At 45.0% G+C, this 13417-nt stretch overlaps 1 protein-coding gene across 1 annotated transcript in view; it reads left to right on the plus strand.

Moving 5' to 3' along the window:
* The window catches only part of LOC126176371 (neuropeptide F receptor-like), a 426789-nt gene extending 415401 nt beyond the window's left edge, over positions 1-11388 (plus strand). Inside the window, exon 3 of the mRNA XM_049923527.1 lies at positions 9961-11388. Within this exon, the coding sequence (XP_049779484.1) occupies positions 10003-11388 (1386 nt within the window). The 5' untranslated portion in view covers positions 9961-10002. The remainder of the gene's footprint in view (positions 1-9960) is intronic.
* The last annotated feature ends 2029 nt before the right edge of the window (positions 11389-13417 follow it).

Consider the following 13417-nt stretch of genomic DNA (forward strand, 5'->3'; position numbering starts at 1 on the left):
ACGCCGACCCCACACAGTACACAAAGTGTTTATCCTCTGTTGTTTGTCTGTGTTTGTTTGATTACGTGCAGTTCCGTTTCAGAGCCCATAGCACGACAACGGTCACAGAGCGATTGCAATTTACATTGCCTCATTTACTTTCTGCTTAGCTTGTGTGATTCAAACTGTCTACATTCTCTTGCACAGTTCAGAGGCGCTAGCACACAAAGTGTTTACAAACTAACGTTTCCAGGAAAATGGGCATACTTGATACCTATTTACCAACAACCACGCCATCTGAAATACCTTTTTATACAACCTGTACTCGTGTCAGCCCAGTCGACCCACCAAACGGAACGAAAAACTATGAAGATATCCATTTCTCAGGGTATGATATTGGTACGCTAATAAGTGCTTCGAAGATATCCATTCGCCAAAGTGTCATATTGGTACTACCCATGCAGATATAGAACATTCGAAACAGCAGTATTATTCGTGAATGGAATGTGGAAGTTTGTTGTATACTTTGCAGACAGTTATATAAAATACCTTTGATGTGTTAAGATAGCTCTCACTATATGTGTAAAAAATAAATGAATTACCTGAAATATCGATGTAGAAAACAGACGAGATGAAATTATTGAAATAAGTGTCCAGTAGACAGCATACAGATTGAGAGATTGGCGGAATGTGTAATGTAGTAGTATGGGCTAAAATATTACTTTTGTATGGGAGATTTCGACGTATTAATGCAAAATATCACTAACGGCGTTCCAGAAAATATATTTGAAATACCTCACGCATAATAAATATCTCGAAAGCTGCTACTGTAGTTGTATTCTTAGAAGTAGCAGGCCTGCTGCAATTATTTTCTGATGCAGTGAAATACGTAGTGCCTCAAAGCGGAATAACAACGTATGGGAGGCGTCCGTTTCGGTAGACTCCTTTGTTTTTCCCCGTCGCTCGAATCACCAATCAAAGAACTGGGAGTTGCTGAATTCCCGCAAGCAATTTTGTCACGACGCGACATCTAATAGACGGAGAAGTTAATAAGACTGGGCGTGTCGACCGAACAATGACAAAGACAACACCAATTGACTTCACGCTTTGTATACTTGGTCAATACTCCGTTGATACTGCAAACTGTAATAAACCAGTTGGCAGAACGAATGTTTTACTCATTTTTTATTCTTCCTCTGAAATGCACTAGTAAAGTTAATTTTTCTGGATTTATTATATATATTTTAATTTGTTTTGTAAAGTGGTTACCGCATTCGAGTCAGTCTGTCAGAAATTAGCAATACTACCGAAGGAACAACGCAGAGGGACTAGATGATATTCGTTTAGAATTTCTAAAAATGATAACTAATGCTAATTAAACAATTATTCGAGTTATTTCCGGTATCAATGAAAATAGAGACATACTATACGACTTCTAGGAAAACCCTAATCCAAATTACCCCAGAAGTATTAACAGCAGATGACATTATCAGGCCATGCGTCCATGTTGACGAACAGAATGATACACAAAAGAATGGAAAAGAAGCTGATGATCTGCTACATAATGACTGATTTGGTTTAGGAAAGGTAGAGAAACTTGAGAGGAAATTCTGTCATTGGATTTACATTTGAAATAGGATAGAAAAAGCAAGACACTTTTTTTTTATAATTTATGAAAATTCAAAGCGTCCGATAGTGTAGATCGGTGTAAGATATTAAAAATCTCTCCCGAGATAAATCTAACAGGACTAAGTGATAGCAATAAAAATGCAATGCTGGAAGTACTGTGATTCAAACGGGCATAAAACATGCTTGTAATTTTCCTCGTGTACTTTCCAAGCTGTATATCGAAGAGGCAATGAAAGAAATGAAAATCGGTTCTGATCTATGAATTTACTCAGAAAGATAGATAATTGATGAGAAGATTACGTACCTTCTGTGAAAGTAAAAAGAAGTGTATAACCTGTTGACTGGAATAATAAACTACTGCGCATAGACTATGGTACGGGTATGGATAGACGAAAGACGGAAGTTTTGAGGAGCAGCGACAAACCTAGAACAATAAGTGAACATGTAATACAAAACGCGAAGGAATTGTGCCACCTATAAAGGAAATTAACGCAAAACATACGAAACAAGGATACAGGAAACAGATAACCAAAGCGAAAGAGAGCATTCCTTGCTAAAGGAAGTCAAATTGTACGGAAAGTAGGCTTTAATTTGGGAAATATGCGAGGGGCGTATAATATGTAATACACTCCTGGAAATTGAAATAAGAACACCGTGAATTCATTGTCCCAGGAAGGGGAAACTTTATTGACACATTCCTGGGGTCAGATACATCACATGATCACACTGACAGAACCACAGGCACATAGACACAGGCAACAGAGCATGCACAATGTCGGCACTAGTACAGTGTATATCCACCTTTCGCAGCAATGCAGGCTGCTATTCTCCCATGGAGACGATCGTAGAGATGCTGGATGTAGTCCTGTGGAACGGCTTGCCATGCCATTTCCACCTGGCGCCTCAGTTAGACCAGCGTTCGTGCTGGACGTGCAGACCGCGTGAGACGACGCTTCATCCAGTCCCAAACATGCTCAATGGGGGACAGATCCGGAGATCTTGCTGGCCAGGGTAGTTGACTTACACCTTCTAGAGCAAGTTGGGTGGCACGGGATGCATGCGGACGTGCATTGTCCTGTTGGAACAGCAAGTTCCCTTGCCGGTCTAGGAATGGTAGAACGATGGGTTCGATGACGGTTTGGATGTACCGTGCACTATTCAGTGTCCCCTCGACGATCACCAGTGGTGTACGGCCAGTGTAGGAGATCGCTCCCCACACCATGATGCCGGGTGTTGGCCCTGTGTGCCTCGGTCATATGCAGTCCTGATTGTGGCGCTCACCTGCACGGCGCCAAACACGCATACGACCATCATTGGCACCAAGGCAGAAGCGACTCTCATCGCTGAAGACGACACGTCTCCTTTCGTCCCTCCATTCACGCCTGTCGCGACACCACTGGAGGCGGGCTGCACTATGTTGGGGCGTGAGCGGAAGACGGCCTAACGGTGTGCGGGACCGTAGCCCAGCTTCATGGAGACTGTTGCGAATGGCCCTCGCCGATACCACAGGAGCAACAGTGTCCCTAATTTGCTGGGAAGTGGCGGTGCGGTCCCCTACGGCACTGCGTAGGATCCTACGGTCTTGGCGTGCATCCGTGCGTCGCTGCGGTCCGGTCCCAGGTCGACGGGCACGTGCACCTTCCGCCGACCACTGGCGACAACATCGATGTACTGTTGAGACCTCACGCTCCACGTGTTGAGGAATTCGGCGGTACGTCCACCCGGCCTCCCGCATGCCCACTATACGCCCTCGCTCAAAGTCCGTCAACTGCACATACGGTTCACGTCCACGCTGTCGCGGCATGCTACCAGTGTTAAAGACTGCGATTGAGCTCCGTATGCCACGGCAAACTGGGTGACACTGACGGCGGCGGTGCACAAATGCTGCGCAGCTAGCGCCATTCAACGGCCAACACCGCGGTTCCTGGTGTGTCCGCTGTGCCGTGCGTGTGATCATTGCTTGTACAGCCCTCTCGCAGTGTCCGGAGCAAGTATGGTGGGTCTGACACACTGGTGTCAATGTGTTCTTTTTTCCATTTCCAGGAGTGTAGAACACTTTCTTTTTCTCTCGGCCAATTTCGGTTGAAAAGAATCTTCAATTTTGTGGGACATCGTGGAATAATCCCATTCCAGGACCTATAGTTTCATGAACTTCTGACAGCTGGCGGCGCTATGCATAGCCTTCAAAATGGCGCCTGTAACGGGGATGCGTTCCAAGCAGCGGACTGTCATTTGGTTTCTTCTGGCGGAAAACCAGAGAATCGCTGATATTCAAACACATGTCTGCTGAGATCTGACCGTGAACAAAAGCGCGGTGAGTCGTTGGGCGAGCAGAAGTCATCATTCCAGCAAGGTCGCGCAAACCTGTCTGATCTCCCGCGCTCAGGCCGGTCGGACGCAGCTGTGATTCCCGCAGCTGTGGTTCCCGCGGACACTCTCATACAAGGTGATTGACGGATTACAATCCGTCAAACACCTCCATTTTCCTGCATTTATTTATTTCTGTTTATCTTATTGATATTGCTTAAGTTCCTTATGTATTCTGTATTTTCATTGATAACTGTCTCTTCTTTTAATTTGTTGTGTATCACTCTCCATGTTTCATACCTCCTGATGAAGCCTTGTCTAGTACTAATTTTATTTTATTCTATTAGTTTTGTTTATTAAGAGAAACTTATGTAGGCATGCTATTCCTATTTTGTGCTAAAGGTTTTCCTGTCTACCCCATTGTTATTCATGTACAGTTCAGTTTTTACTTTTTCATTGCAAAGATGTTACTTACTGTATGTTTCTACATCAGTCTAGATGTGTTACTTCTCTTCCAATGTTGTCCGCTAGTATTTAACTTTCTGGTGATAATACTCAGTAAATGTCTGAAGATGGCATTTAAGCCGAAAACCGGTTTACAATAAAAGTAATATTGTAGAACAAAAGCAAACTGGTGCTTTTCATTTATTATAATTTTGTTCTACCAAGAATCGACGGAAGATTCTGTTAATGTGATAAAACACCTCGCTGCTGAACTCCACGTCTCTTTTGGTAGCGCTGACACACCCGTCCACCAGTTGGAGTGCTCAAAGACGTGCGCCCACTGGATTCCTCGTCATTGAATAGGTGACAATAGAAAGCAAAGAAAGAACGTCTGCACCGAACTGTCAGTGGAGGATACACTCCGCGGGAAGTAGTACAAGGATGATGGAGAGATTGGTCCCGTCGCCGACCAGTACAGTGACACCATGCGTGCATACAGGCCCTCCTAGGAAGGTAGCGGAAGACCATTGCATTGAATAGAGATTATGTTGCAGACTAGAATTGTGTAGCCAAAATAGTGGGGTATAGTACGGTGTATTGGAATCTTGAATAAATCCAACCTATTTTCACAATAAAAACATGTTTTATTACCTACTGAACGGCACTCGGTTTCTGCAAATAGACATTCAGACCACATTATGGTGAGCTAGGGTATCTTGGATTGTTGGAAAGAACTTAAAGTGGTGGATTGCCGTCTTTGAGCAGAAGACCTACAGAATTATGCAGAAAATAAGGTGGATTAACAGTGAATGAAGGGGTTTGCCATAAAATTGACTGTGAACAGATGGACAACATTAACTAGGAGGGCAACTGTATGGTAAGGTGTATGTTAAGAAAGTAAATTATGCTATAAGTAGACAGAAAAAGTTGGAAGGCAGAACAGAGAAAATTAGCGACGCTGGATGTGAGAATCTGAGCTGCGCAATTTTCGTGTTTAGAAAGGTTGTATGAGGGTAAATCAAAAACTAGAGAAAAGGTAAGTGAACAGTTTATGATTTCGACAGAACTTGTTAATATACTTATACCAGAATGAGAAAAGGTGATAAATGCCTTCACGGGAAAATGATTGTATCCAGGCCCGCACCTTTTCGCCCGAAGCAAATTGATGGATGCGAATGTTTTCTTCATGGCTTTGAATATTTGAGAACTGAATGGTGAGAGATCGAGACTACACGGAGGTTATTTAAGGGCTTCACGGTAAAACTTCTGCAGCGTGTCGAAACAACTTTATTCGAAAAAACTTTCTCAACGTGGTAACAGACCCTTACTCATCTCCCGTACTGTCCCGACCACTCCACATGCCACATCCATATTTTTGAGATCCTGAAGAATGACATTCGTGGTCATCGATTTGCTTCGAACGAAGAAATACACGCCTATATACAATCATGGTTCCGCAGACAACCGCAAAATTTTCTTCCATTGAGGCATTTACAGTCTTATATCAAAGTGGGAGAAACGTATTAACAGTTATGGTGATTACGTTTGGAATAATAAACTTTAATTATTGTTTCACATGTGTCTCGTTTTTATTTCACTGCCCCTTATATAAAATCTTATTGGCGTTCAGGCCATGTCATATGGAAGTTAAAATTCAAGTTTACGAAGGTTAACGTAAGCTTCTTCGCTACCTCCTGACATATAAAAGTTCGGGTCAGTCCGCGGAGTGTGCATTGATAATCGAATCTTGTTAAGGCGCCCGCTCGCAATAAGCAGGAATTCCAGGTTTAAATCCCAAAAATTGTTCAGGTGGCTCTAAGCACTATGAGACTTAACATCTGAGGTCATCAGTCCCATAGACTTAGAACTACTTAAAACTAACCAACCTAAGGACATCACATACATACCTGCTTGAAGCAGGATTCGGGAGGGGAGGAGGGGGTGGAGGAGAGCCGTGCGAACCGTGACAACGCGCTCCAGACCACGTGGCTACACCCCGCTGCTTTCCTGCCAGGTGGATTTGAACTCGTAGGTACAGGTGAGAGAGTTCATTTTGGAACGTAATTTTGAACGCCTGGTTAAATGAAATGTGTAGCGAGGGCCTCCCAGCCGATGGACCTAATTGCCTGGTGAAAGTCTTTTTGAGGTAACGCCACTTCGGCGACTTGCGTGTCGATGAGGATGAATTGATGATGATGATAAAGACGACACAAATACCCGGTTCCTGAGAGGAGAAAAATCTCCAACCGAGCGGGGAATCGAACCCGGCTCTCCTGGCATGACGCACCTTCGTGCTGTCCACGCAGCTACAGTGGCGAACTGAACACCTGGGGATAGCAGAAAAGGTGATTTGAACCCTTCAGAGTTTTTGAGTAGCTGAGGTGTGCTGGAGACAGTGGCCGTGGCAAAGATAGACAAAAGGAGACATGTAAATAAGAGAAGAGGCATTGGCAGTGGGATGTACTGTAAATCGATTGGAGAAAAAGGAGCTGATGGGAGAGGGACATAAAAAGAATATGCAGTGGCAGTAAGGGGGAAATGCTGAGTAACGTGGCTTAACTACATAGACTGGGTAAACGGATTTAAAATTCTCTGTGTTAAAACAGAGCGAATATTTCCGAATGCCAGAATTTTTGGTGATAAGGCAACTTTCCTGTCAGAGGTTTTAAAGAGGAACATAATCACCTTTTTGTGCTAAGACATAAGCATTCCGCTGTTTACTGCGTTACAACACTGTTCTAGGCTCATACAATCTCAAAATTTAAAAAGTAAACCCCTCCATGGTGCACAACGCCTCTGTTGTTGCGCTGGAATTTATTGAGTATCTTAATAAATGACTCCGTGACGTAATGCGCGGCTCTTCGTTCTCTCTCTCTCTCTCTCTCTCTCTCTCTCTCTCTCTCTCCCTCTCGCTCCCTTTCCCTATTTATCCCACTGAGTAAAGAAACCAGACTGATTAACAACACCCAAGGATCGGTCGAACAGGTGACAAGTGTGTTGTAAGCAGCTGCTTTCGTGGATGAATTACATTTCCTTAAGATTCTCAGACTGGCATCAGGTTTTCCTACTATTAGTTGTACTTTGTCATCCACTTTAGAACCATCCCAATCACTACTGCTTAGTATTTTATGATAGTTTCTGTTTCCAGTAATTTGTCGCCAGTTGCTCATTGGAATAGTCTTACGAATTAGATTCCTTGGTTTGTGAGGCCATGTCATTACCTATCTCACTAAAGGGTTACACAGTGCACGGCACACGATCCCAGTTGCAGGCTGCCTATCGACGGCTTCAGGGCAATAAATATTTAATTTACAATATGCCATGTAATTATTGATCGAACTTAAAGATTTAAAATACTGAAAAAGTCTACTCATTAAGAGGTATAATCTTATGTTACACGTTTAACACAATAAGACAAGTATTCCAGTGACGTCTTTGTAATTACAAATTTATTTACTAAAAATTAAACCACAGTAGTTAACAAATGTATCAGATGCTGCTGCAGATATCGGTGGAAATAAGGGAACTGTCAGTAAAGTGCGCCATGCGTGATGGTAATTTTGACTCGGGAAACGTTACGCTGATCTCAACAGAATCGGGCGCACCGTCATACTTGTGGTTCTCTAAATAGTGTGAACAATCTCCTAATCAGTGCAGTGATAGATAAATTTCCACATGCTGAGTTTGTTGTATAGTGAGGTGGTCCTTTATTTCACTTGGGCCAATAAATACAATGGCATATATTTACTTCAAGTGAAATTGTGAAACATTTTTGTAGTGACTGTAGTAGGAAACCTAAAGCCCTTGCTGGATGTCACTGATTATAGTAGTAAGTCAGAAACTGCGACGTACGAAGAAGAAATCCAGTGGAGACAACGGGGCAGGTTTATAAGATAGAAGAAAAACTGTCCTCTTCTCGAACAGCCGGGAAAAGCACCAAGTGCAGACGTAAGATTTAGTATCATTTTATCCCACGTTGCCTCCATATGCAACTTCACGTAAGGAGCCACTTAGTGTGTTAGCAAATTTAGTTGCAGTGAAGCAGCACTGGTGGAAGATCCCCTGAGTGCCCGACGACCCAGACTGCAGATATCTACTTGAGGATAAACCTATAACATGGCCACCGTTAATGTGACGGCAGGCCTTAGGACGACTCCTTATCAGTCACCGTAAACGCTGAAACATCCCATGCGTGTTCCTAATACACTGGCAACCATTCACAATGCGTTCCTGGAGTTCATCATCACTGACTGCTGGGCTGCAATAATCGAAGATTTTAAATATTCACCCACAATAAAAGCAACGATTTCACTTTGGGAGACCTGAAGGCCTTTGTATTGGCGAGCCACGATAAAAACACTTGTTGTCGAAGATTCGCGCTTCGTACTCCAGAATAATTGGATGAAAATGCGTTGGTACACCATTACGCATGTGTACATATAATATATCCTTTCATCATAAGGAAATCAGCCATAAAGTCGATTAGCTTGTGTTGTAGGACATGAAGGTACACACGACCAGTAAGGCTGCCAAGTAGAAAGTGTCGTCTTATCTACTGGTCTATTGGTTCAAATGGTTCAAATGGCTCTGAGCACTATGGGACTTAACATCTATGGTCATCAGTCCCCTAGATCTTAGAACTATTTAAACCTAACTAACCTAAGGACATGACACACATCCATGCCCGAGGCAGGATTCGAACCTGCGACCGTAGCAGTCGCGCAGTTCCAGACTGTAGCGCCTAGAACCTCTCGGCCACTCCGGCCGGCTTACTGGTCTATTGGTCTGTGTCTACTAAGATTATTTGCTTCTTTCGTTATTCTCTTCTCACGCCCTTCGTTTGTATAAATAAGCGCCCTGTATAAGGAAGACTATCCCCAAAATGTAGCAGTTACTGGTTTTCAAGACTGGAGGCTGGAATAATCAAAGGTTTGAAATATCCCTCCACAATAAATACAACGACTTCATGTCGGGAGACCTGCAGGCCTTAGTATTGGGCGAACCACGATAGAAACATCTGTTGTCGAAGATTCGCGCTTCACACTCCCGAACAACTGATTGGAAATACTGTGGTAGACCGTGAACCATGTGCCAAGTGTAGGAAATCGTCCATATAGTCGATTAGCTTGTGTTGAAGGAATAGGAGGTTCACACGACCAGTAAGGCTGCCAAGTAGAAACTGTTGTCATATCGGGGAAATAATAGGTGTATTGGTCTATGTTTAGCAAGATTATTTGCTTCTTTCATTATCCTCTACTCACGGCCCCCGTTTGTACCAGTAAATATCCTGTATAAGTAAGACTATCCCCAAAGTGTAGCAGTTACTCTTTCTGAAGAGAACCCCAGCGAAGACAGTCGAAACTTCTGCGATTTAGTAGTTTCAGAGTGTTTAACAACGACGACGCCTTACAACAAAAATAATTTTAAACAAAACGACATTGACCGTGGGTGCCTACAAACACGTAGTTGTGAATCTCTTCGGATTTTTATGTGAGATAAATTACATTTATCAAGACTCATGGTCAACTGGCTGTACCTGAGCAGACTGTGTGCTGACCTTCTGCTGCATATTGTGAGGAGTTGTGACGGCGACTGTTGCAGAGGCGGTGCGCTCAGCGCGGGGGCGGTCGCGGCGGAGGAGCCATGGCCGAGGTGCCGGGGGTGCCGGGGCCGGTGCTGCTGCCCACGGCGGTGCCGTCGCTGCCTGGCGTCGCCCGCAACCTGTCCGTGCACATTACGCGCATCCTCAACTCCAGCCAGGTGAACCCGCACATCTTCGACCAGTACAGCCGCAACCGCAAGCTAGACGACTCGGCCGCCTTCTACGGCCTCATCGCCGCCTACTCGCTGCTCATCCTGATCGGCGCCGCGGGCAACTCGCTGGTGGTGTGCGCGGTGGCCCGGAAGCCCGCCATGCGCACGGCGCGCAACATGTTCATCGTCAACCTCGCCGTCTCCGACCTGCTGCTCTGCCTCATCACCATGCCGCTCACTCTGATGGAGATCCTGACCAAGTACTGGCCGCTCGGCAAGCAGGTGTTCATCTGCAAGATGCTCGGCGCGTTGCAGGCGACTAGCATTTTCGTTTCCACCATCTCCATCACTGCCATAGCGCTCGATCGCTACCAGGTGATAGTGTACCCTACGAGGGAGAGCCTCCAGAAAGTGGGCGCCATCGTCATCTTGGGCTGCATCTGGCTGGTGTCGCTCGTGCTCGCATCGCCCATGTTCATCTGGAGGGCTCTCAAGAACCACGACATCAACCTGCCCGACCTACCGTACATCTCGTACTGCCTGGAGGACTGGCCCGTGGAACACGGCCGTCTCTACTACTCGATCTTCTCCCTCATCGTCCAGTACCTGCTTCCCATTATCACAGTCACAGTGGCCTACTCGAGGATATGCCACAAGCTGCGATATCGCTACGTCAATTCGTCCATCGCCAACGGTAAGAGCGGCAGCGGCGACGCTAAGGCTTCCTGCTCAACGCACACATCCGTCAGGCGCAAACCCAAAGACGACAGGCGGATGAAGCGCACCAACTCGCTGCTCTACTCGATCGCGCTCATTTTCTGCATCAGCTGGCTACCGCTCAACATCTTCAACCTGGTGATGGACCTGTGGAACCCGCCGGTGCACGACGAGCAGACAATGATCATTTGCTACGCGGTATGCCACATGATGGGCATGTCGTCGGCGTGCTCCAACCCACTGCTGTACGGTTGGCTCAACGACAACTTCCGCAAGGAGTTCCACGAGATCGCCGCCGCCGTCTGCCCCTGCGTCAAGATGGAGGTGGTGCGCGAGCGCGTAGGCTCTCTGCGCTCCAGTATGACGCGCCGTCGCCATCGCCGCCAGGGTGACGCAGACTCCAGACCTGCCACCGGCGTCGTGGCCGGCTCCACTGGCCGCACCTCAAGTCGCCGGAGCGAAGGTAGGGTCGAGAGCGTATGTACAAATCAGGCAGAAGATACTCGTATTGGATATGTTATCTTTTCCGAAATAACGAGGAATGATGGGGAAACATGAAAGGAAGAGCATCGAAGATATTATAAGGGGCAGTGGAGAAACTGGGAAAGAAGAGAATCGAAGCTGTTGATTGTCGAAGCTGTTGACTGTTGTGCTACAGAAGAATGTCGAAAATTACGTGGAATGATAAGGTAAGGATTGGAATATATGAAATACACTGACAAGAAGAAGAGACAGGAAACTATCTATTAACACATGGTGGAACAACTTCAATGATAAAGATTGTAGAGGACGCCAGATATTTGAATACATCCAGCAAACATTGAAGACGTAGTTTGCAAGTGCTTCTCTGAGATGAAGAGGCTGGCCCAGTAGAGGAACTGGGGGTGGCGGGTGGCATCAAAGCAGTCAGAAGACTGTTGACTCAGAAAGAAGGTGGAGTAAGAAAAAAAAAATAGACCGCAAAAAGTAAGTAGTTGGGGCTAGACGCACGGAACATTCCGTTTCCGAAATCGTTAGGGAATTCAGTATCCCGAGATCCAAGAAAAGTATGGTTAAAATGGCTCTGAGCACTATGGGACTTAACTTCTGAGGTAATCAGTCCCCTAGAACTTAGAACTACTTAAACCTAACTAACCTAAGGACATCACACACATCCATGATCGAGGCATGATTCGAACCTGCAACCGTAGTGGTCCCGCGGTTCCAGATTGTAGCACCTAGAACCGCTCGGCCACCCAGGCCGGACAAAAAAAGTATGCCGAGAATACCAAATGTGAGGCATTACTTCTCACTACGGACACCATATGACACACAGCGGTGGCGTTTTTGTAGAGTTGCCATTACCGACAGACAAGCAATACTGTGTTAGAGAAGAGGGACTTTTCCGTTAGGATCTAGGAGCGGAGGGGTGGGGGCACCACTCTTCTGAGTGGTTTACTGCGGACTGCCACGAATTTCTCTCCCGTGTCAACCACTTCATCTCAGAACAGCACTTGCAAATCTACGTCCTCTATTAATTGCTGGTTGTATTGTAATCTCTGTCTTCCTCTACAGCTTTAGCTTTTGACCTCTACAGCTCTCTCTAGTATCATGAAAGTTCTCCCCTTATGTCTTAACAGATGTCCTATCACCTGTCCTTTCTCCTTGTCCGTGTTTCCACATATTCCTTTTCTCGCTGATTCTGCCCAGAACCTCCTCATTCCTTATCATTTCACCTAGTTTTCAACATTCGGCTGTAGACCACATCTCAAATGCTTCGATTCTTCTCTGTTTGGATTTTCCCACAGTCCATGTTTCACTAGCATACAATGCTGTACTCCTGACGTACATTCTCAGAAATTTCTTCCTCAAATTAAGGCGTGTTTTTGATACTACCAGACCTCTCTTAGCCAGGAATGCCCTTTTTGCCAGTGCTAGTTTGCTTTCGATGTCCTCCGTGCTCCGTCCGTCATTGGTTATTTTGCTGCCTAGGCAACAGAATTCCTTACATTCATCAACTTCGTGACCATCAATCCTCATTTTAAGTTTGCCGCTGATATCATTTCTGCCAATTCTCTTTACTTTCGTCATTCTTCAATTTACTCTAAATCCATATTCTATACTCATTAGATTGTTCATTCCATTCAGCATACCATGAAATCATTCTTTACTTTCACTCAGAATATGAACGACGTCAGCAAATCGTATCATTGATATCTTTTCACCTTAAATTTTCATTCCACTCCTGAACCTCTCTTTTATTTCCATCATTGCTTCTTCGATGTACAAATTGAACACAAAGCGCGAAAGACTACATCCCTGACTTACACCCTCTTGAATATGAGCACTTCGTTCTTGATCGTCCACTCTCATTATTCCCTCTTGTCTCTTGTACATATTATATCCTACCCATCTCTTCCTATGGCTTACCCCTATTTTTCTTTGATTTTTGAACATCTTGCACCATTTTAAAATTTCGGACGCCTTATCCTGGTCAACAAATTCTATGAACTTGTATTGATTTTTCTATAGTCTTCCGCAACCTCAGAGTTGCCACTCTGGTGCATTTACCTATATTAAAGCCAAACTGATCGTCATCTAATACATC

This window comes from Schistocerca cancellata, chromosome 3, assembly GCF_023864275.1.
Source record: "Schistocerca cancellata isolate TAMUIC-IGC-003103 chromosome 3, iqSchCanc2.1, whole genome shotgun sequence".
Classification (NCBI taxonomy): Eukaryota; Metazoa; Arthropoda; class Insecta; order Orthoptera; family Acrididae; genus Schistocerca; species Schistocerca cancellata.